The sequence below is a fragment of the Cebus imitator genome, unplaced genomic scaffold (assembly GCF_001604975.1).
Source record: "Cebus imitator isolate Cc_AM_T3 unplaced genomic scaffold, Cebus_imitator-1.0 Scaffold233, whole genome shotgun sequence".
Classification (NCBI taxonomy): Eukaryota; Metazoa; Chordata; class Mammalia; order Primates; family Cebidae; genus Cebus; species Cebus imitator.
Window position 1 is genome coordinate 2,009,093 of NW_016107548.1, and position 25,242 is coordinate 2,034,334.

At 36.7% G+C, this 25,242-nt stretch overlaps 1 protein-coding gene across 3 annotated transcripts in view; it reads right to left on the reverse strand.

The window, feature by feature from the left end:
- The window catches only part of TNIP3 (TNFAIP3 interacting protein 3), a 109,901-nt gene that overhangs the window by 15,011 nt on the left and 69,648 nt on the right, over nucleotides 1–25,242 (reverse strand). For 2 of the 3 annotated variants that reach the window (XM_037727506.1, XM_037727507.1), the window contains exons 4-10: nucleotides 20,529–20,615; nucleotides 16,411–16,491; nucleotides 14,051–14,116; nucleotides 12,482–12,613; nucleotides 9,902–10,030; nucleotides 5,510–5,626; nucleotides 2,251–2,376 (exon numbers count right to left, since the gene is read on the reverse strand). In XM_037727506.1, the coding sequence (XP_037583434.1) occupies nucleotides 2,251–2,376; nucleotides 5,510–5,626; nucleotides 9,902–10,030; nucleotides 12,482–12,613; nucleotides 14,051–14,116; nucleotides 16,411–16,491; nucleotides 20,529–20,615 (738 nt within the window). Of the gene's footprint in view, nucleotides 1–2,250; nucleotides 2,377–5,509; nucleotides 5,627–9,901; nucleotides 10,031–12,481; nucleotides 12,614–14,050; nucleotides 14,117–16,410; nucleotides 16,492–20,528; nucleotides 20,793–25,242 lie in introns of those variants that run through there. The other variant, XM_017497579.2, reaches the window with a different exon arrangement.

Genomic DNA, 25,242 nt, shown 5'->3' on the forward strand with positions numbered 1-25,242 from the left:
GTTCAACTTTGTCATTTTACAGACGAAGAAAGGGAAGCATAGTAAAGTTAAATAAGTTGTTCAAGGTTACCACCAATGGGGTATTAGAGCAGACAGCAACACCAAGTCTTTTTCCCCTGAATTCCTCCTATTTCTAAGTACCCTAAGTATCTTTCACTTTACCACATTACTTATTTTACCATTGTCACTGGCTTAACACATCCTCAGTGAGAGAATGAATACATTCTGGTAAGAAAGCAACTCATGACAGAATGATTTAACCTAAAAATTTCTTTAAAAGTCCACTTGAACAACAAATAATATATTCAACTAAGGTAATGTGAGTTCTTTTTTAAATATCATAGCATTTAATCTGCTGTTAGTACATTTAATATAGATCATCAAGCCATCTACTACATCTCTGAGTGAATTCTATCATTCTCCTACTGAATAAATGAGACTTTAGAGAAAATGATTGGGCTTTCATTATTTTAAAGAAAAAATTTCATAGTTTTAAGCTGTCACTTTAGATATTATTAAGATTATCCTTTAGGCTATAGGCACAATTACACCATACTATATTTAAAAAATGCATTTATTTTGTTGATACCAATCAACTTTACAGGTGACACAAGAAAGAACTTGTAGATCATAGTATATAACATTAAATAGAAAGATATATGTTCCTGATCAGACTAAAATTTCTGCAAAGGCAAGGACATTGCTAATCTATTACCAATCTTAATATGGTAGAATAAATAAAATTATTTAGTTATATATAATTTATCATATATAAAATAATTTTTTATTTTTAAAAAATTGTTTTAAAATTAAAATTGTTTTACTTGCTATTTTGCTGGCAGCAAGTAAAACAATTTGTACAGTGACAACTTAAAAAACTAGGGTAGCTGGGCATATAACAAATAAAATGAAAAGAACTTTTTTTTTAAAACCAAGATTAATCAGAATATTGTCTTACCTATTGTACGAATTTTTTGTTAAGTTGCCTGAATTACTTTCATAAAATTATTTGATTTGCTTGCTACTATTTTGTTTTTTCTAGTTTCTTACAGAGAAAATGGTTCTACAAAATAATTTTTTTCATATAAAATTAGCAATTTCAAGTTAATCTTTAAAAATCAGAGATAAAATAAAATTTAATACGATCCACTATGTTTGTGGAAGAAAATGATGAATAACTGTTTAAATTTTTTTTCTATGACTAAGTATCTTGAAGCTAAGAGCTGCCACAGCATTCCCATAACAATTTCCTATTTATTTAAAAGCATTGCCCAGCTGCAGTGGCTCACGCCTGTACTCTTAGCACTTTGGGAGGCAGAGGTGGGTGGATCACGAGGTTAGGAGTTCGAGACCAGCCTGGTCTATATGGTGAAATCATGTTTCTACTAAAAATACAAAAATTAGCTGGGTATGGTGGCATGTGCCTGTAGTCCCAGATGCTCGGGAGGCTAAGTCAGGAGAATCGATTGAACCCAGGAGGCAGAGGTTGCAATGAACCGAGATCACACTACTGTACTCCAGCCTGGGAGACAGAGCAAGATTCTCTCTCTCTCAAAAAAAAAAAAAAAAGCAATGCGGTATTTTATAAGATCAATAAATGTTGCAGTTTGTTTTGTTTTTTAAGGCAAAATTATGTGAGCTACATTTTCCTTCATTAACATCACTATTTACCCGTTGTGGCAACTTCCTGAGTCTACTTTAATATATTCAATTACATTTAGTATGCTTACATTTAATATATTCTATTTTAATTAACTGGTGACCATTATCTGGCTTCCTTGAAAGTACTCCAGTTACATTACATCTGGGAACCACTCAAAAAAAATCCTCTGTCTCACATGTAAGTGACATTTAGAAATCTGTATGTTTTTGGCAGACAGGAACATTCCAACATAGCCCTTCAAAGAAAATGACAAGAATTTTTAAAACTACTGCACTTTATTTGAGTACTAGGTAGTTCAAATCCCATGCTAACAAGATAAATATTACGAGAAAAAGATCAAAAGGATTGTATTTTATAAAAGACTTTGGAATCCAATTTCTTGGGTAATTCCTTAATATACTTAAGTCAAAAGAAATTTCCAGTCATTTTCATCTCTTTACAAGATTGTTTAAATATGACTTCATCCCAGGTGCTGACCTTTCAAAAAAATTCAATGTCAATTAACAGGAGTCAAAAAGTCTTGAATTTTTTAAATGAAAAAAAAAAATACAACATGCTGGCAAAGATTATTTTGTTTTGACTTGTACCTGGGAATTCAGCCTGTTCAGCTGGGATTGGGAAGTTTCATTAATTTGCTGGAGCTCCTCTTTCTCTTGATTAAGTCTCTCTCGATCTGATCGTTCCTTTTTGAAGTCTTCTTCGTATATTTGCACCTAAGAAAAATTAACTTGCTGTTACTGTTAGCTTCCTTTTCTCTTAAGCCATCTAAATGACTTCAGAAAAGGTGCTTTATGGACCTTTCCAAAAATTTGAGGCATTCCTACCCTCTATTCACGAATATATCTTTCACGATGGGTTGGAGAAATGTATGTGACTGTAATTCTACCTTTCACTTTGTTTATAGCAGCAGTTCTCAACTTTTTCCTCCTTGAGCCTGTATCAGGAATTCAGCAGTAAAGTAACAACATGTGTATTTTGAAAGAATCTCATCACTCATTATTCCTCTGCCTACTCCATTATTGTAAAGAACTCTCCCAACTAGTGTTCAGTGTCACTGTTTTTCAGCAAGCCATCCAACCTGAACACAAAAGCTTTGATGTATGAGTACTACTTGCACATCTAAAAGACAATTTACTGACAATAGCTGTTAGGTGATGCCACAACGTACTGACATACCCAAGTTTCCAGACATACATTATACGTTGAATGCAAAATAGAAATGAAACTCTTATGTATGTGGAAAGCAAAGCATGATTGTTAAAAGGCATTCACAAATTTTACCTTTATAAGTTATTTTGGGTGAATATCATAAATGATAGTAATATTTGAGTGGAACACCTCTTGAGAGGCACTCCAAATATTCCAGAAAAGTGACCAAACTAAAAACAAAACAGGTTTAATTATTGCTATTGTTTTTAACAGACAGTGTTGACTGATGGCTAGGAGACTGGCATATAAGGCTATGAAAACAAATAAAACTTAGAGAATGAAGCAAAAACATTCCTCTAAGACCGATTTAAATTATTACTTATATTGGAACCTAGTAGTCGGATTTTTATCTATTAAAACTAAAACACATTACACTTTCATCACTATCAGTGCAACATATTTTAACTAGAGGTTTATCAATTTTATTGTTCTAAGTCGACAGCAATAGAACAAAATGTGCAAGGGAAGAAATTAAACATTTTGTATAGACATTACACATATGCAGATATACGTATTACATTTTTATGGCTTTATTCACCAGAAACATTAAAAGGAAACTACATCCTGCCACACTGATATTTTGATGATCTTTTTGGTTGAGAACTGACATTCAGTTCCAGAGACAGTTAAACTAATGCTCTGTAAACAATTACCAGAGGCATTTTAAGTGGGAGGAACCCATCAGATTAGAATTAAACACTGGCAGCATCATCACTTTAGTCAGGTAGGGGCCAAGATTCTAACTCAATTTCTTTGTGCATTTAAACCCTTTTAGTGTTTCACGTGGCACTTGGTGATGTAACGATTGTGGGTGCCTGATTATAAAGGTGCACAGTTAAACTATTGATGGAGAAAGTCAGCAGTAGAGACACTACAAAACTACGGAGAAGGATTTTGGTCTTCCCACAGGGATTATGAAAAAGGAATACCTGTCACTGTAACAAATATGAACCAAACCATTACTATAAACTGTGTGTGTAAAAGTGACTCTTGCATGTGGTGTACCTTATATGCGAGTTCCAAAGATGTCTAGTGTTTGAACATAAGCAGTACTTTGTCTTCTGAAGAAATCCTGGCTAGCACCAACAGTACTTTAGGGGCTGAGAATTTGACAGGGTTTTAATAGTGTGCATATTACCCTCGTTCTCTTCATGGGTTTATTTTTCAGCTATGCATTTTATCCTGAATGTAATGAAGCAGATTACTCAAGTAAAATTGACAGAAGAGGAAGTCCAACTTCACGATCAAATGCTATAAAATTTTTAGATCTATTCACAGGATACTTCATATGAAATATTAACAATAAACAACAATAACACAATTGCTCAATTTTTCCATGTTGTAATTAGTACTTGCTCAGAGCAAAACAGTCAGCAAATCATACCCAGGGACATCAGAAAAATAATGCTTTCCAGCCCTTTGTTCTATGACACCCTCTCTCCCAATTCTAATATGTTACTGACAGTGTGTGCCTCAGGGATTGAGATTCCTTTATGTATCCTATATTTATCATTATTGCCATGAACCATTCCAGATTTTTCTCTACATTAGTTTATTTAACCTCTAACATAAAAAGAGACATGATATGCCTGGCTGGCCCTTCAGCTAAGTGAATTCCAGCAGATTGATTAAATTAGACAAAAGTAGTTTAAGCAGTGCTGTATCTCCGAAGCCCTATGCTGCCAATAGATGCATGAAGAAGTTGTAAAAAGGGCATCCTTACTCTCGCTGTCTGCTTGGCAATAGTGAGTGACGTTAAGTGAGTGGAGAGGAAAATGCTGTTGTGCATCAGTGAATTGCTAAGTGATGCCATCCATACACAGGACTAGCTGAGCAGACCTCGCTCTTTGTGATTATAATCAGTTCAAAGTATTCTCTTTAAAACTGCTCTTATTGGCCAGGTGTGGTGGCTCACAACTGTAATCCAAGCACTTTGGGAGGCCAAGATGCATGGGTCACAAGGTCAAGAGACCATCCTGGCCATCCTGACCAGGATGGTGAAACCCCGTCTCTACTAAAAATATAAAAGTTAGCTGGACAAGGCGGTACACGCCTGTAGTCCCAGCTACTGGGAAGGCTGAGGCAGGAGAATTGCTTGAACCCAGGAGATGAATGGAGGTTACAGTGAGCCGAGATCGCAACACTGCACTCCAGCCTGGTGACAGCGCAAGACTCCATCTCAAAAATAAATAAAAATAAACAAGAACAGAAACAAAAAAACTACTCTTATTGTACAAAGGCCCAGAGGCTTTTCACCACTCAGTTGCTACCATTTTCTGAAAAGGTCCAGAATTGGTATTAATAGCGTTCTTAAAATAAATCATGTCTACATGAAACTAGCCCCAGTGCTAATAGAACCTCACTCAAAGGTTAATTGGTATGCCTCTCTTTTAACTGTGTGAACGTGGGTAAGCCATTTAATTCATCTGAAAATCAGTTCTCTATGTTCTAAAAAGTGGGACGAAACTAGCTGATCTATATTCTTTCTATCAAGCTTGAAAATTAGATAATTCTAATTAAAATAAGTGCAGAAACCTTTGACATATTTCTAGCAGCAAGACATCTAAAAATGCCCAAAGAAGCATAAACAATGGGCAGTATGCTCTCCACAGGACCATGACACTTCCAGCTGCTCACCTGCTGCTTCAGAACTTCCATTTCTGTTATCATCTCCTCATGGCAGAATTCCACCTGAGACTTCCTCAAACAGTCCTTGGAAAATGAACACTTGATATTCAAGGCATCCTGAAGAGCCTATGTTATAAGATAAATACACTGTTGATATAAGCTTTACCACATGAAATGAATTCTTTTGTAATTGTTGCAGTCATCTCAAATGCACCCACAAAGAAGCATTTCATGTTTAATGCTGTTTGCATAACCGAGTAACTTTCTTTTTTCTGATTTTCTCATATATATATTTTTTCTGGTATCTCTGTCTTTTCTCCATGATGATGCTTATGTTATTCAATCCTCGTTATTATTTAGGCTTTTATGTTGGACTCTCTTTCACGCAACCAACTGTGAAAACAAAATTCATATCTATAGACTTTCTCCAGATTATCTGCTTCAATCAGATATATACCCTATCAATGATCATCAGGCATTAGGGAGCTTCAGAGGTAGCAAACATGCCCATCCCTTGGTACTGATCCCCAGAGATTATGAATCAGGAGGATGGAGGGTATGGTTTGAGAATTTGCATTTCTCAGAAGCTGGTGCTGCTAGTCCCATGTGATGTTTTGAGTTATATTTTGCTATACAACGATGGCATAACCCCAACAGGAGAGAGGGACATCCACAGAAATGAGAGTCCATGCAGATTCACTATCTGTTAGCTCTGTTGTGCTGCTCTTCTGCCCTGGCCTAGCCACAGTCCTATTTATTTTCTGTTAAAACGTTCATTAACTCACTACTGAGTGAAGAGAGTGCCCCACTTTCCTGACATCCAGTATAAGTTCATGGTTTTAGCATGGCATGAGGAGAGAAAAGAAAGAAGTAATACCTATATTCACCAGAAAGATTATCATCCTCTGTCATTACCTCATGATGGTCATATCACGACATTATGTTTGGTAATGTACGAAAGACATTGCCTCAATTTTGAAGACCTTTTGTTCATGATGAGTTCAATAAAAATGACTTCCAAATATTGTGACAGAACACTTCTCACCTTGGTGTGGCCTCAGCCACCACAATATGACTACTTGCTCATTATCAAGAGTCCTCTGTACAAATAGAAAAGGTTCTTTTTCAGAGATCTAAGAAGAATTTACTTCTGTATTTTTTAGTAACTTCAACAGTGTCCATTTGATGATACTAATGGTAACTTACTGCACTGCATTACTAATATGGTCATAAAGGTAGATAAAGAAAGGCAAATGTGTGGTTTTGAGTACATGGACAGACTGGGAATTTCCTAATAGAATGTCTTCGAATTATACACATACTGTTTATCCTGTTAGAAATATCTTTTTTTTTTTTTTTCAGGAAGTTGTAAGAAGGAAGAATTTAAAGAAATAACAAAAGTAGTTTAATAATTTATGGTTTGTGAGAATTTGTGTTAATCTCTAGGAAGTGTCAGAATAGTTCAATTTTTTTTTTCAATTTGTGAATAGTAGTAGAGAGAATCTAGTGTGGGGTGAGCCAAATGGATTATGGCAATTGAATATGCTGGTTCCTTATCCTACACCTAGGGATAGACCACTTTTGTAGATCTTGTTATTTGAATTTTCTAATCTACTTTTCATACTATTCAGGATCCTAGACATTTTGGAAATGAGTCATAAATGAAAGATGAGTCTAATAGACACTTATTCCATTTTGGGGTTTCCTGTAAAACACGTATAACATATAACCTGTAAAACACCTATAACATATTCTAGAATATTTACGATTAGTACAGATATACTAAACAGATCTACCGAGATGTCAGACAAATCAATTTTGCCCACGGGTGGCACAGGCTGAATAGCCTTAGGCAATTGTTTTCACTCTGGTTAAACATCTGGCTTCCCTTCAGGAGCCTGATAAAAACAAAACCCCTAGGTATTTTCTTCAAAGCAAATAAATTGAATTGAGTACACATAATTGTGTGAACTTCTGAAAACAGTGTGTTAATTACTAAGCTGACATATTACAAATTTTTGCTGAGTAAATGGGACAGCAGGCATTCAACTTGTAGATAGAGGGTAGGCCCTGGATTCCATATTGGGATGGATGGTGTGCACAATTATCCACCAATATCAACATTTGGAGTAACTTCTATTTATCACAATGGTCAGAAGGAAAAGAAAAATATTCATTGTAGTATAGAAGAAGAATAATATCTTACATTTTATTAGGTGCCAATACCCATGTTAAATAAGACAAATATCTACTTTCATAATTCATCACTTTATACTTTTAAGGGACAGCTTAAGGTATATATATGGGATGAAATCTTTTCTGGCTTTAAGCATCATTTTGTTTTTTTTTTTCCTCACTACCCACAAGTAATGTATTATGCCTGTTAAAGCATGAATCCTGGTCCAGAATTGGCTACCAAACATATTATATACTAGCTAATTAAATTCATCAATTCATCCATTCACTCATTCAGTGAATATTTAAGAACTTACTCTGAGCAAGGTTCTATTCTAGGTACTCAAGGTACAGCAGTGAACAAAACAGAAAAAACTCAGTATGACATTGCCTGAGTACCTCACTCTCTAAAACTACATGTTAAAATGATATTTTACAAATGTACTGTTATAAAAATGGATGCATAAAATATGAAAATGTGTTTCAACCCAAAAGTTTATTTTTTCTTCTAAGTTTAAGGGAAATTAAACATAAACACACATATGAGCCCCAAAGAGTCCTATAGGCCTGGACACTGTGCCTCTCATGCCTAATGGGGGAGTTGGCATGAAAATCCCACCCTCATGGAGCTTACAACAAAGATTAGTAGCTAGAAAACAAATAAGGTCATAAAAGTTAGACATTAAATATATATTCGATAATAATAAATTCCAAGGAAAAGTTAAAGCAGGAAACACCAGTTTTATAGTATATAATTTTAATTAGGATAGCCAGAAAAGTTGTCTTTGAGAGGTGACATTTGTATAAAGATCTGATTTTACTCAAATGATTTTTTCTCATTGAGATTTTATAATTATAAAATTATAAAATTTAAAAATATAAATTTTTATATAGAATTATTAAATTGTATAATCTCCAGAATTATGAAAAAATTATATTTTTCTAACTTTAAATAATTTTCTGTGAACTATAAATACAGATACACAAACATGAAGAGTGCACATTGATATGAGCAAAAATACAGAGTTTTGGCTGTTCTAACATCTACAAGGTTTATATCTTTGTGTCTACATTTAGGGAAATGAACTAGATAACGTAAGAAAACCTGCAATATGGCATCAATAATGGGAGGGATTTTAAATATATTCTCAGTTATTCATAGTTCCTCTAATGCGTTTGTGCAACATTTTCTGGCAGAGAAAAAAAGGGAAACAATAGATTTTGCGCTGCATTTGTATGTCTGAGCATGGTTTTTCTCTTCAGAGGATAAATCATATTGTTTGTGAAGTTTATCCTCACCTTCCCATTTTCTCCTGAAGAATAACTTGTCCTACAAATAGATCTACTACAGAATCACATTTGCAACGCATTCTATCAAATATGCAGGCACATACTTAATACTTTGAGACTCTTTAAATGACATCTCTGAACACTAGTTAACTCCAACCATAAGCATGTGGTCCAAAATACAAGAGTTGAGCACCTGTTTCAAGTCCAATCACTTACTCTTGTTTCAGAAGACAATTTCTGTTGCTTTTAGTTGAGAGATGCATATCTCAACTCAACCATGTTCCACATATCGGTTGGCTCTTGGAAAAGTCAACAGTATAGGCTTATTTTTCCTGAAATAGTTAGTGACCCCTTCCTCCAGAATATGAAGCAACTAGTCCATAAAACCACACACACACACACACACACACACACACACACACACACACACACACACACACCCTTCTTCTCCTGACCTGAAAGGTAGGTTTTAGGCTTGCACTTGAGAAAGCTACCATCTCAGCCTTGGATTCGGCATTTAGCATGCTTCCTTAGAGTGTGCTTCACACCCAATTCCACAGTGATCATTTTAAAGAGCAGTTTGTTTCCTGAGGAAGCTTTTGCGGTTGACCAAGAGATACGTTATTGTTCACAAACACCCACTTGCTTTATGTGGTTCTTCGACCTAAGAAAATTTCTTGCTGTCTCTATAATTCCTCCTCATTTCTCTTTTTCATGATGAATCTTTGTAGGGACATAAATTTCCTACAGCCTCCTTAGCCAAGTATGGCTGAAAGGGGCAGCTAGGAGTGATTTATAAAATCAAGGATAATTTCTTGTGCAAGCCTCCAAGGCTGGGACCCACAATGCAGCCTAGATTTTTGTTGTGACTCTCAGTAAGAATGTTTTATACAGGGACTTCTCATTTTCATCTCCCTTGTTTGACCTGCCTGATACCTTATTGAGGCGTTTTATTTCACATTCATAATGCTCCTTCTCCTTGTTCGCAAGAGCATTATTTTCCTTTAAAAGCTTATTCTCTTTCTTCAATTCATGTAATTCTTCATTTAGGTGTTCCTTTTCCTTCTGAAGTAAAGACCGAGAAAAGAAAATCAAAATCAGTACAAGTCGAATAAGATGATATCGTATGAATCCTGACATATCAACCTTTGCAGGCAGATTGAGGAGTCACCCTTCTGAAATACAATAAAAACAGAACTTGCAATATTTTAACTTAATGTTTCATTTGAGCAATATTCTTTGGATGGAGGCTAGGATGAGGATTGAAGGAATCTTACTTTTATCAGGATCTATCTTAGGTTTTGTGACCCTAGGACAAAAAAAAAAAATCAAAATTTCTAATTCTTACTTTAAATGTCAAATAAATGGGTCTGCAGGATAAGCAAGTTCCTATGTACTGTTACTAGGTGATGGATAAGTGATTAAGAAAAATAGCTGAAAATCTTAAAAAGAAAAAACTGTCATTGTAGGTAAACAATACTAAATATCTCAAAACTCAGTCCTGTATCATTTCGTATTAGAAAGAGGGAAAAGGGAATAATTTTTAGGCAAATAACACCCTCCACTACAGATCATTATTTAGAGCACTATATTGTTGTAATTATCATTTTTAAAAGGTAGAAATCAACTAATCCAACTGCCATCATTCCTGCATGTTTTAGATATCATCCAGAAGTGCAGAGTTTTAACCAACTGAAGGTTAGCTGCTTAAACACCAACAGGCTCTAGACTGAGACAGTATATCCTCTCTTTTAATTTTGTGTAATAAATAGTAAACTTTTTGTGAAGTAAATTGGATTCTTAATGATATTGAGACTTTAACTTGGTAAAATAAATATTGCAGAAAATAGGTAACTCAAGATGCAAAAATAGCTAATATATGTGTTAAAGTGTGTTAAGTAAGTAATATTTCCCAATACAATTATTAAATTTAAGAAATCCACTTTAGGTAATTTACTTTACTTAAAAGGGAAAATATTTCTACATGCTTTTATTTAAATGGAAAGAACCTATATACTTAGAAAATAAACCAATTACTTTCTAATGTAGCATAATTTAGGAGAAAATTATTCCCAATGAGAAAACGGTCTCAACTGTATGAGAGAAAAATTGCTCAGATTCCTGGGTAGGGTGTAACTGGAAAAGGAAATGACAGCTACATGGCAGAAAGGGAGTGTTGCTAAACTCTGTTTTCCTGACTCACTGTGACAAAGACATTCTAGCAAGGTAGGAAAACCTGGACTGGCATTGTCTGCGGTGATTTTAGACGTTACCTTAAAATTTGTACATGTGTTAAAATACTGTCAGTGCTGCGCCTGGCGCGGTGGCTCACGCCTGTAATCCCAGCACTTTGGGAGGCCGAGGCGGGTAGATCACGAGGTCAAGAGATCGAAACTATCCTGGTCAACATGGTGAAACCCCGTCTCTACTAAAAATACAAGAAATTAGCTGGGAATGGTGGTGCGTGCCTGTAATCCCAGCTACTCAGGAGGCTGAAGCAGGAGAATTGCCTGAACCCGGGAGGCGGAGGTTGTGGTGAGCCGAGATCGCGCCACTGCACTCCAGCTTGGGTAACAAGAGCGAAACTCTGTCTCAAATATATATATATATATATAGTCAATGCCTCATGGTATCAGCGATAAGACTTCCCCTCAGAGTCTAACACTTTTTGTTTTTTCTTACTATACCTAAAATAACAAGAGGCCATTAGAGTTTAAGGTTTCCTCCCATATTCTATAATATCCATAAAGTCCAACAATGGAAAGTAAAAGCAGGAAGAAAAAGAGTGCTCTTTAGTAAAAACTGTCATCTCAATTGTCACCATCCAGTTCTCAACAAGGGATTCATGGAGCTTTAGAATCTGGAGGCTGGGTTCAAGATTCTTTTTACCAACGTTGGCAAATCAATTTGTTTGCATCTCAGCTTTCTCATCTTTAATAGAGCAAAAACACTATTTTGCTCACAGGTGGGCTGAGAATGTTAAATGAGATAATGAGGATGAAGGCTTTTAAAAATGTCATACATTTATGGTCACAGAAGTAAAACCTCCTATGTAAATCTCTCTGTAAGCTGGAAAGCTACCGCACAAATACAAGGTATTGCCATATTATCATTATGAACACTACTAATGAAAATAATAAATAACGAATAAAAGCAAAAGAAAAAGAATAATTTTCTCTTAGGCTGAAATGCTCTAGCGATTTTAGCAAATCTGTGGATCAGTTTCCTCCTTCCTAGAAGGGCCTGGCGAATGACTGTCTGCCTATTTATGCAACCCAGGAGGAAGCCAGCAGAGAATCTCCTTCCTTCTTATTCTGGAGAAGTGACCCTGGTTCATGGCTCTGGGGGACTTGCGTAACCCGTACACCCTTGCACATCGGTCGTTGCTCAGTAGTGAGTTGTTTTTAATAAAACGGTAGGTTTTCTACAGGAAACCAACCCCTCTCCTCATCCCCCAAAGCTCGTCCCCAGCTTTTACTCAGATCCCCAGGGCGCGAGGACCCGGGCTCCGCCCACCTCCTCCCGCCGCAGCCGGTCCCGGGTCAAGTCGCGCTGTCTGTCGTCCTCTCTCTGCCTCTGAAGTCGCTCCTTCTCCCGCGTGCTGAGGAATCTTTCTGCGGCGTCCACTTTCGTCTTCAGCTCTGCTACCTGAGGAGGTCGTTCACGGAGAGCTGCAGACACTTTCTCTGAAGTTCACACGCCCCTGGATTTATTCCCAGGCCATGCACTTTGAACGGAAATGCACCTCTCCAGGACGTCCCCTAAGGAGAGGTTTTACTTCCCACCGTCCCTAACGCAGATAGGGATATTCGCATTTAAAAGGGAGCTTGGCCTTGCATCAAAACAGCCTCCAGCTCTTCCTTCTTTTCTTCAAACCACCCCTACTTCAGAGGGAATTAAAGACTTAGACCACACCCAGGGGGTTCTCTAGGTTTGTTGGCCTAGTCTCAACTCTCCAGGTGAGCCTGACCTGGTCTGGAAAAGGTAGTGAGGGGCAGCAGGTTAGGTAGAATATGCCTACACCAGGAAAAAAAAAAAAAAAAAAAAAAAAAAAAACACCAGACATGGCCTTTAATTTATCAGTAATTTGCAGCAATTGACCTTCCACTAGGTGTCAAATCACTCTGACGACAGAGCGACAGGTCCTCAGAGTGACCATAGTCCAGAGGGAGAATCTTAGAGATGGGGACTTCTTCCCAGATGGGGATTATAGCCATCATTAACACCCTGTCTTCATACACCTGCAAGCCTTCCGGAAAGCAGTGTAAGCATTCTCTCTGGGATCATCTTCTTTAACATTTAGAGACCCGGATTGCCCCAGCAGGAATACTGCAAGGCTGCCTGACCATCGGCTGCTGCAAGGGGAACTTTATCTTGCACCTTCTAAATTCAATGCTTCTGGGTAACAAAATGAGGAGGAAAGGAACAATGCTGCTATATTATAACACTTATGGTCAAGTTTCTTAACACTGAATTATTTAGAGGAATTTACTTTCTCTTTTTGTCTCTTTTTGATGATAGAATAATTTTAAATTCTAAATTGTCTTTTATGTATTAAAGTAGTGTTTCTTCCAAAAGCTCCTTTCTCACTAAAGCTTCTTGAGAGCAAATGTGCTTTAGATTGAAGAGAGGATTGCCCAGTTTCTTTCACACTTTCACTGTTACCACCCTTTGCTTCTTTATTTGTGGAAAATAGCTCATGCTATCTAATTAAAGAATTAGGGCTAACCTGGCATAAACAGCATGGACTTTGAATCATTTCTCACCTCACATATAACCTTGTGTTTTTATAGCTTCTAGTAACAAAGGTAAGGCTGGGATACTCTATGAGCTGGGATAAATGTGCTGAGAACTCACTGGGAGCTATTTTTGCACCTTTCTTTAGCTATGTTCAAGACAACTCACTGACACCGTTCATTAATCTTCAGTGGCACGAGGCCAATACTACACTCAGCACCCTCCCCGTCATTTCCAACAGTTTGCTACCCACAAAGCTGTTTGTAGCTGACATCAATGAAACTCTTCACACACTTCGCCCCACTAAGATAATGGATTTAAAGAAAATACCAAATAGAGAGGATTTACCTTTCTTTCGTATAACTCTTTCATACTTCTAAATTGCTGATCCCATTGCTGGTTAACTTCCAGGAGCTGAAATTATTAAAATTTGGTGAATCAACAAAGAATTTCTGCCCATTTGGAAATCTGCCCAAAAAGAAATTAGTTTTTGAGCTTATTAAAATTTTAGAAGCCAAGGATGAAGACGTTTTTTTTCTCACCAAGGTCTGATTGGGCCGGCATGATTAAATTGAACACACTCTCACCTTTTCATAACTGGTTTGTATATGAAAAACTATTAGCTGGGTGTAGTAGCTCACACCTGTAATCCCAGCACTTTGGGAGGCCAAGGCAGGCAGATCGCTTGAGGTCAGGAGTTTGAGACCAGTCTGCCCAACATGGTGAAACCCCCCATCTCCACTAAAAATACAAAAATTAGTTGGGCATGGTGGCAGTCGCCTATAGTTCTAGCTACTCAAGAGGCTGAGCCCGGAGAATCGCTTGACATGAGAGGCAGACGTTGCAGTGAGCCAATATCACGACACTGCAACCCATCCTGAGTGACAGAGCAAGACTCAGTCTCAAAAAAGAAAAGAAAAGAAAAGAAGAACTAGTAAGTCTTAGGTATATCTTGACAAGTCAGCTGAACAGTTTATCAGTAACTTTTAACTTTTCTTAGTTATTTGAATTTACATTTTGTCTAATCCAACCACAATCTGATAAAAATTTGTAAGTATTGAGGATTTTCTGTAAGATTTATTAATGCATGAAAGTTCTTTTCCCAAAGTTTTTCATATTTTTCTATGTGCTTACACTGATTATAATGAAATATTTTTTCCAGCTCTTTTAAAGCAGAATTCATGTTAACAAAGCCTAGACTCCAATAACTGATAATGATTTTCATACAATAATGTGCTTTAAAAGATTAACACGATTTATAATACTCAACAAATAGTATCACAATTTTGAAAATTTAGATTTTCAAGAATTATAATTTTGCCATAAGACTAATTTAAAGATCTTAAAACTATCTGCTATTTAGAAGTAGAAGAAATGCTATGATCTGTGGTTAGCTTTTTGTTGGGGAAGTTTGAAATTTTCCACATTAAGAGAAATTCCAACACTTGCCGATGTGGAACAGACACTGAGAAGATAGTCACAATGACTAAAATAAATAGCAAGACTTTCTCCTAATTAAAAAGCAAACTGCTGAATCTAGACTGGCAGTTCGTAGGTAACTCTTACAACTGGAAATACATGTCATTATTTAGTATGAGACTGTATAATATTATTATATCAAGGGAGTTGCTCTGTTGGCATTTTAGGGATTCCCATTTGTATATGACAATAATATTACTCTGCCATAGTTCAGTAATTTTCCAGAAGGTCACAATATTCTTCACAGTATCAAAGAAGGTAGAAGTCACCATAGAAGAGAACATGAAAAGTGTAATATATAGAATGAATTAAAAAAGGAATTACAGGCTGGGCGTGGTGGCTAACTCCTGTAATCTCAGCACTTTGGGAGGCTGACGTGGGCAGATCGCTTGAGGACAGGAGTACGAGACCAGCCTGGCCAAAATGGCAAAACCTTGTCTCTACTAAAAATACAAACATTAGTTAGGCATGCTTGTGCATGCTTGTTTGTAATCCCAGCTACCTGGGAGGCTGAGGCACAAGAATCACTTGAACCCCAGAGGCAGAGGCTGCAGTGAGCTGAGATCGGGCCACTGCACTCCAGCCTGGGTGACAGAGCAACATTGTCTCAAAAAAAAAAAAAAAATTACAAAATTGACAATACATGCAGTGCTAAAATTGTTATACTTTTCACTACTTCCAATGTCAAAAAGAGTAAAGAGATTCTAGCATTAATTAAGCTCAGAAAAATGAAACTCAAAATAATACCCATTAATTCCCAGGAACATTGTTGAAACTTTATTTATGATAATGTTCTTAACTCCCATGTGTTTGGACACCCAATTCATGAAGTCATAGCACCTAAATCATCTATACTTAAAGACTTTTCAAGTAACTCAAGAAACCTTGAGTTTCAAGTTGTATCAAGTTGCAAGGCATAAAGGATAAAGGGGATAAAGTCACTTGATCTGTGTGGAGGACACAGCTAAGTTTTGAGAAAATAAGAGTTATATTATCAGACTTATGACTTTGTCATTTTTCATTCATCACTGCACAGATACTGAGACACCAAGTATGAGACATACAGGTGAATAAGAAAAAAGCATTTGCTTTCAAAATAGTGCAGTCCAGTATCTCAAAGATAAATACTGTGACCTGATAACAAAAAATAAAAGGCAGAAGATAATACATTATTTTATCCTTAGCATTAATCTATGCCATGTATGGCTTTAGGGAATATTTCTAGTTACCTCTTTTCTCTGTTTTTCCAAACGCCTTATCTTTTGTTCAAGAGAATTTGTCAAGTTCTTTCTTGTTGATGATTCAGCACACTTAAAAGAAAAACAAAAAAGCAAAAACAAAAAGAAAAGAAAATGGAAACGAAACTACTTACAAAATAAACAGAAGTACTGTTCCTCACAAACCCCATGCATTTGGCCAACTCTCTGTTGTGATTTATAAAAATACCTGATTCTAGCAGTAATAATCCTCACACCCTATGTCCTTCTTAGTGACTGGTTGATGAATCAGCTTCATATTATGTTTTAGAATCGTTTATGTAAACTAGTTACCAAAATAATTCTTTAATAAATTATAAATATATCTATATACTATTATGGGTAAGTCAGAGATTAACATTTTATGAATTTGGATTTTAATAATTTCTTAAAAAAGGACAATTCAGAAATCAGGTAATTTCCATGGATACATTTTAGATATTTTTATGGTAAAAATTTCAAAAAAGTCATTTTGGTAGCTGTGCCCATGAACATGTATGTGAGTAATATTCTGAAAAGTAGACCCAGCAAAAGTCAGAGGAATGACAGAATCATCAAGAATAGAGACAAACACATACAGCTAAAATGCAGCTAGCTGATTCTAAAACTAAACGAAGTTAACTACTTCAATGACCATGACATGAGAATGTTATAGAGGTGGGCATAGATTATCTGGTACTGTGTGATTTTGGCCAGCTCCTGGAATAAAGTCACTAGATTTCAAGTTTAGATTATTAATAAATTACTGGCATAGTGAAAAGTTTACCACCATTCTTTTCATTTTTTTTTTCCAGGAGTGAGAGTATTCATTTAAAGATAACACAAAAGCTATGGAAGCTGTCTGCTGTCTGCCTAAATCAACTAAGAACAACATTTACTTTAATGAAGGACGGGCTCCTCTATAATAATTCAATAGTCCTATTACTATCTCATATCAGAGTCATATAAGTAACACAATGAATTTGGTGATGAGGGTAGTTACTAAATCTGTAATCAGTTTCAGGCTTAATAGTTATTGTAGAGCACTTAATTGTTTAAAGCTATTCATAAACAATTGAAAAATATTTTTAAAATATGTTGGTCTTTGCCAGAAATATGTACAGGAAACCTTTCTTTTGCAATCTTCATGGGATTCCAAGAAACTTTCTTCATTAGAAATTATTTACAAAACGGTATTTTCTATATTTTCTCTGTTTACTTATGTTTCAGCATTTTATAGTTTGATGATATTTTATGTAAGCATAAATGTTGTTCTTTTTTTTCTTAGCTTCTTCTTATTTAGACTTATGTTATTGTAGGGCTAAGTGCCCCACAGGGTTGTGGGGTGTCCCTTATGCTGTGCTGAGGCGCAGGATGAGAAATAAAGAGACAGGGCATAGAAGTACAAGGAAAACACAGCTGGGCTCAGGAGTGCCACACCACCTATAAGCAGAGACAGGCGAGGCCCCGAATGTCCAGAAGTGTCTGTATTTACCAGGTATAGGTTAGGGGGCAGGGTAGTGAGTGAAGTCATCTTTAAGGTTAGTGATAGAGTTGTGAGCAATAAAACAAGGGGTCCACGCCCTTTAGGTCACCTAGGATAGGAGGTTGACAGTGCACAGCAAGGGGTCCAGCCCCGTTAGGTCACCGAGGCATGGAGGTGGGCCGTGTGCAGTGAAGAGGGTGCAGTGTGCAATACCTCTACCTATGGGCATGCTACTCCTAAGAAGATGTATAGGAGGATGCTTAAGTCACACAGCAGTGACAGAGCTGTCAGGGTCTACCACCACCTCCTGGCAGCTTCCAATGAGTTCTACAGGAGGATGCTTTTTGAGCCAGCACAGTAACAAGAGCTGATAAAGTTCATAGTCACCAAGGTGTGATTATCCGGAGGGGTTTTGAGCCCTCGGATGCCCGAGAGATTGCTGGTCTGAGGGCAGCCTTCCACAAGAACTGGAGCAAGGTCCTACAACTCCTTTATCAGGAGTGGTTCTTGCCCCAAGTCTGACATACAGCGGGTGTCTTTACCATACTGAACGCTGCCGCCTGGGCTATGGATTCTTGTCCTGGTATAACTGTTTTTCCCTTAAATTATGCTCGGCACTGTGTCTACTCCAGACATTCCTCCGACTATAAGCTGCTTATTCCTTAATTCTTGCTCTGTACCATGTCTACTCTAGGCATTCCTCCGATTATAAACTAAGATATATATATATATATGTATGAAAATAACTGAGTGGTAAGATATTCTTTAGGCACTCATTCTATGAACTAATATATGATTATATAAAGGAAATAATGGAGTAGTAACACTATAAATTGAGATATTCTTCAGGCACTAATTGTGCCAGGATTCTGTTTAGCTCTCCTTCCTTGGTACCTATACGGGGGGTTACCCACATGTTATAATTAGACTACATTTTAAAAGAATCAGTTTTCTGTGGGTCAATAAACTCTGAATGATTACATTTGCTCTTGACCTCAAGAAGCTGGTGTGGCTGAGCATCAAGAGTGACATGGAAACCCAAGTGTCAAGTATGTTGGGGCCTGTAACTGGACCTTCTATTTTTTTTTGGGAAGACTTGCAAGAAACTGGACCCATTCTGGATTAGAACAGACTATTAAGTGCCTTTGATCTGGAAAATGCTGTGACCCAACCCTGCTTAGTGCATCTTGAGGTCATCAGCAAATTAGGAGCACAGTGAGACTGGATTTTAGAACAGTAGTTCTTACCACAAGAGCACATCAAAGTCACTGTTAAGCTTGCTAAACAAAGCATCCTGAGCCGTGGATTAGAATTTCTAGAAGAGCAGTCAGGGCGCCTCTATTTCTAATACATTTCCTAGGTAATCATGATTCATATTAAAGTTCAATACATTCCCATTTTAGGGAATAAATTATGGGTCCTCAAAAGTGGCTCCTCTCTGTTTGTGATGTAGACAAGTCTGTGATCGGCAAGCATTTGTATGTCCCTACCTTCTGGTAACCCAGATGTGGAACAATGAGACAATGTGCTTTTTGTTTGCCCCATAAATAATTTTCTCTGGAAGAAAATTATAATACATTTCATCCTTGATTTTTCTTTTATAAATAAAAATTATTGAAAAGCTAGATACCAAATCTGCAAGAGAATCTATTTGCAATTGCAGGAGTACTAGTTTTTGAAATTCGTAAGTAATGTTCAATCATAAGTAGGGGAGGATAAGAGGGAGGAAAGATAGAAAACATAGTGAATAGAAATGGCATGTAAGTCACAAATGTATCACCAGAGCTTTCTCTGGACATTAATCAATATTTTTCCATAGTTCATGTGTCTCAGGTTTCTATAGAATAAAGCAAAATTAATCAAATACAAAGGTTTGGGGGACCTTTTCATTTGTATTTGCTTTGCTTTGCAGTTTCTAATGAAGGCATCTGATTTGCAGTAACTACAGAGATTTTCAGCCATTGTTTCTAGTAAGAGTTGCTTGCAGAACAGTTATTTCCTATAAATAATTTTCTATAATTATTCTCTTTAAAGTAGAGTTTGTGTTCAGAGCATCTGGGCACTTCTTTCTCTGTGATAACATCCTTACCAATGTATTCAAAGTCTGACACTACTAAAAAACCTAAATGAACAGGAGGTTCCACTTAGTTTCCCATTATATCTTGGCTATCTCTAAAATAAAACTTAGAAAATATTTGAATTCATTCATTCAATTAATAGTAGTCTCTGTTGCTGAACAAAATCTATGGTACCAGTTGTAAATAAATTAAAATGTTACTACAGATACTCTATTGCTACAATATGTTCTATTTCTAACCACACCAATATAGTATTCTTTCTTAGATTTTATATAGAGCCAAATACCTCTAAATCAAGAACAAAATAAGGAACGCACAGAACTGGAAGGCTGAAAGGAATTTAAGTCCAGTGGGGTTAAAGGAGATGTACCAGTTACTTAGATATTTTTTTCTATGTTAAATCATATTGGTTAAAAATATACAGCAAATCTTAGCTAAAGAAAGCAAGCTTGCCATTTCTGCTTTTACTAAGAAATGCACAATTAATTAACGACTAGAAATGCTGTCGATGCTAGATGTGATCAGCTCATCTAGAAGTATATTCTTACCTCTTCATGCTTCGTAGAACTTTCTGCAGCAATCATTCTAGATGTGTTCTGTACAAAATGTGCCGTGGAAACTGTTTTTCCTGGAGTCTTGGAAAGCAGAAAGAAAAATGGGAAAAATAAGTATCTTATGATATATTTTAGGGTGAAAGCAAATACACAAAATTCAAAAACCACACATCACCATTAACTCATAAGAGAAAATAATAGCAATAGATTTGCATTAAAAATGAACAGAAGTGACTGTGGATATGAATTACGCAGAATAAAGTGATAAGCACAGCAACTGTGATTTTAACTTTTCTTCTCTTCCAAATAGGGATTTCCCAGGATGTCTCAAATAGGCAGGCTGTGACTAAGACCTTGGGCAGATTAGACTTACTATGGTATGTAAATCATCTTTCTTCCTTTACTGGCAGTTTCTCCCACTGGAGGAGGAAGTTCTCCACCACAGAAAGCCTGGGCAATCCAACTCTTTCCTCAGTAGCCTAACTGCTATAAATTCATTGTATTTCCCAGAGCAATTAGGTAACTGTTGACTTTTTGACAGCTCGGTTTCCCTAAAGGCAAGATTTTCTGGCAGTGCCTTGTAAATGTGAGTACAACTTGGTAGAATTTAATGAGTCATATATAATTCTGTAAGTGCCACTAATGCTTATGGAAAGAAAAGGGAAAATAATTCATTGTAAAGAAAAATGGGCATTATTTGCAAATCTAATCTTCTATATTGGCAGAAAGGTTAAACTTGCCTTTCAAATTTAAGACTCTTTTTTTCTAATGATCAAGTCTAGATTGTCTCCATGACTCATTTGAAATGAAATCTTTTGGAGAAATAGTTTAGTGTTAATTCGTTGACTGCTGTCATTTTAGGGGCCTTGAGGTAATGGAACACTACTGGGTAGTACAGATAAAAGCGTGGAAATGGTAGATACTTGGAGCTACATAAATGGACCCGGATGGAACAGAAGACTTCATTTTGGACTTGGAGCAAAAAAGAGGCGAGGGATACAAAAAAGGAAAGAATGTGTAACTAAAAAGAGAAAAAAAAAATGCAGTCAATCATTTAACTTCATTAGACCTGCCTATGAGATATCCACATATATATATGATAAAGCCTAAAATTCCAGTTCTTCAAAAGGGAATGATTGAGTGTTCAATATTTGGCCCTCCAGTTTCTCCTGAATATCTCCCCCTACTCTCTAACTCTCCCCTGTGCTCCAGCCATCCTGACCAACCTCCCTTTCCTGAAGTCAGTGATATGGTTCTATGCCCCTCATCCCTGTGCCTGCTGTTCTTAACCCCTCAGATGTCTCCTCTCTGGGCCCTCCATCCAACCTTGTGCCCAGGAAAACCTACAATTAATGCTTCTCTTTCCTTCTGACCTTCTCTTGGCCTTCTCTAATCAGCTAAGAAGGGCACTTCAGCATGCATTACAATTACATATTTCCATGTTCCTTGGCTCATCTCTGTGTCCACAGTACCCAGGCACTGAGCTGTCAGGCACACAGCAGGCATTCAACACACTTTGCTACATGAATAAATGGATGAATATCTATATAATGATATACCAAATTGATGAACTTTTTGCTAGTGTGTGTGTGTGTATGTGCGTGTGTGTGCGTTCACCTTCTTCTAGTTTCTTGTTTTGCAAAACAAGGACTATACTTGAGTGAAAGGGAGGGACACTGCCTTAAAGCAAAATCCAAAAATACAAATGGGAATCAAATTGTTCATTCAGAGTACTGAAAGTAAAAGTTATAACTCACATAAGATCTGACCTTACGGTATAGAAGCAGCAATTTCCTGAACTGACACTTTATCAGCACTAAAATCTGCTCATCAGAAAATGAAAGAAAAAACTTTATCATAAAAATATTTTTCTTCTGAAACATACCAGGCACATACACACACTGTAGTTTTATATAGTTTAAGGTTCCCTTCAGCCTTAACTTCGTATTTGGTAGTAATAACCTAGTGGATATGGTAACATTGACCTAGAAAAGTGGGTCAGAAGAACATTTTCTTGGCAGGAAATACCATCCTTAGCATTGCACCTTTTGAGTAACCTCTGTAAAGTATCCCTGATGCACATACATTGTTAGGTGTGATGGCTTCTATTAAATGGAAATTCTATGCCTTTGCATCTTTCATTACAATTATTTGCCTCTTCTGCTATGCAGATAAACAGCAAACAGATTTTCTATTAGCTCGAGAAAGACACGTGGTTATTTATGAATAAATAATAACTCTTCTGAAGAACCACAAGTTTGGTTTCAGAAAAATGAGACTTCCAGTAGCCCATCCCTAAGAATGAAATGGGTCTTTTCTGTTACATATGCTCTCTTCACTTCACCTCCATCCCTCTCACATTATGCCATATATTTTAAGAGTCTGGATTTTAGTTAAGCTTTGTTTCATGACAAGTCTCACTAGCTGAAATTACTTTCAGAGAAACAGAGGTATCACTCTATGTTTCCAAGGCTATTGTGAAGAGTATTTCTGAAGTCACTAAAATATTATATAGAGGAAAGAAAATTAAAATTAACAGAGAGAAATATGATAAAGAAATGAGGACTACCAGTCACTGGTCTGTAACCATCATTCTGGTGGACAATAATTATATCAAAATTAGTCCAAGAAGAGAGGATCACATTTCTATAAATTCTTGGAGGCATGCTTTGGCAGGTAAAAGAAACGTGGTTTTTTCCTTTTATATCCTTTTAGAGTGGGAGTTGAAAAACTTTATTTGCTTCCTGAATCTATTTGCATGAATTTTTAAGTGTATGTGCTCTGTAAATGGGAAAGCTCTAGAATTAGATCATCTGGATTCACATCGTGTCTCTATCACTTACTGCTTGTGACTTTGGTTATCTAAATATCTAAGATGCTTAAGGTCTCTAAGGCTCAATCTCCACATCTATACAGTGGGATGGTAATAGTGTCCTCCTATGGTTGCTATCTGAGCTTAGATGGTAATAATAATTTGGCTCTAAAGATAGGACCATAAATCTAATTATTTAAGGAACAAATAATATGACAAAAGGAAAGGGCAACCCACAATTTATGCATCACTCACTATGTACTAGACATTGTGTGGGCTCCAAAAGAAAACAAAAGCAAAAGTCCCTGCTTATGATGAAATGTACACACACATAGGTACGTGTGTGTGTCAATCTATATATTTGAAAAACTAAACAGTAAATGAAAACCAGGAAATAAATGGTAGAGACAATAAGGCCTGTAAGAATTCAGAGGAGAAAGTGCTCATTCTCAGCTTTAACAGCTAAGGAAAGAGTCAGAGTTTCTGTTGGGCCTTGAAGGGTAGATAGGATTTTGGTAGAGAATGAAAGCTGAGATATAAATGCTGTACAGGGAGCAATGTAAGAAACAGAACAGAACTGGGCAAACCGAAGTATGAAAGATTCTGACAAGTCCAGTTTAACTATAGTGGGGTCCATGTGGTATTTCTAAAGGTGATTCGGATAAAATCATAAAATATTTTAATTTCAGATAAAGAAATGTTGACCTTATAGGCCATAGGGAGTTACTAAAGACCTTTGGGCAAAGGAATTACATGATCAAAGTGTTTTTTAAAGTGCTTTTAGTACACCATGTATTAAACAGGAGAAATTGGAATCTGCAGTGCAGTTAATATAAATTAGCGAAAGTAATATTCAAAATGTTTATTTTAACAGCTTGTGACAATCAAAATATTTAGCAATCAGTGCACCAGGGGCACTAGGAATGGACCGTACCCCTACCTGGACTCCAGACTCCTATGTTAATTGCCTACTTGTCACCTCTGCTTATGTACATAATAGTTACCTCCTTCTTCACCTGTCTTGTTTGATCACGAAAACTTAGCTTATGATTTTCCCTGCAAAACTTGCCTTCCCCGTTACAATTAATAACACCTTTTATTCTCCAGATAGAAAATCTTGTAGTCATCTTTGACTTCTGTTTCTCTTACATCCTGTATCCAATCTAGCTGAACATTTTTTAGCCTTTTAAAAAATATATACAGACAGGAGAGCAGCATATTACCACGAGAGTCCAGAGACTTCTCAGTTTAATGAGCAAGTGGCAAGGTGAAATAAACTTACTTTTTTTTTTTTTAAAGACAGAGTGTCTCTCTCTCTCACTGTCCAGGCTGGAGTGCAGTGGTGGGAACTTGGCTCACTGAAACCTCCGCCTCCTGGGTTCAAGCAATTCTCCTGCCCCAGCCTCCCAAGTAGCTGGGATTACAGGCATATGCCACCATGCAAGGCTAATTCTTTTGTATTTTTAGTAGAGACGAGTTTTCACCATATTGGCCAGGCTGGTCTTGAACTCCTGACCTTGTGATTCACTTGCCTCAGCCTCCCAAAGTGCTGGGATTATAGGCATGAGCCACAGCTCTGATAAATTTTTGTAGTCCACGCTGGAGTACAGTGGAACAATGATAGCTCACTATAACCTCTAACTCCTGGGCTCAAGCAATTCAGCTGCCTCAGCCTCTTGAGTAGCTACAGATATGTACCACCATATCTGGCAATTTTTATCTTTTAATTTTTTGTAGAGCTGGGATTCTCACTACATTGCCAAGGCTGGTCTTGAACTCCTGACCTCAAATGATCCTCCCACCTCAGCTTCTAAAAAAAATGCCTTCTAATAACTTTTTCAAAGTGAGGACTTTAATATTTGCCTCCTGATTTTATTCATAGGAACATTTTTAAGA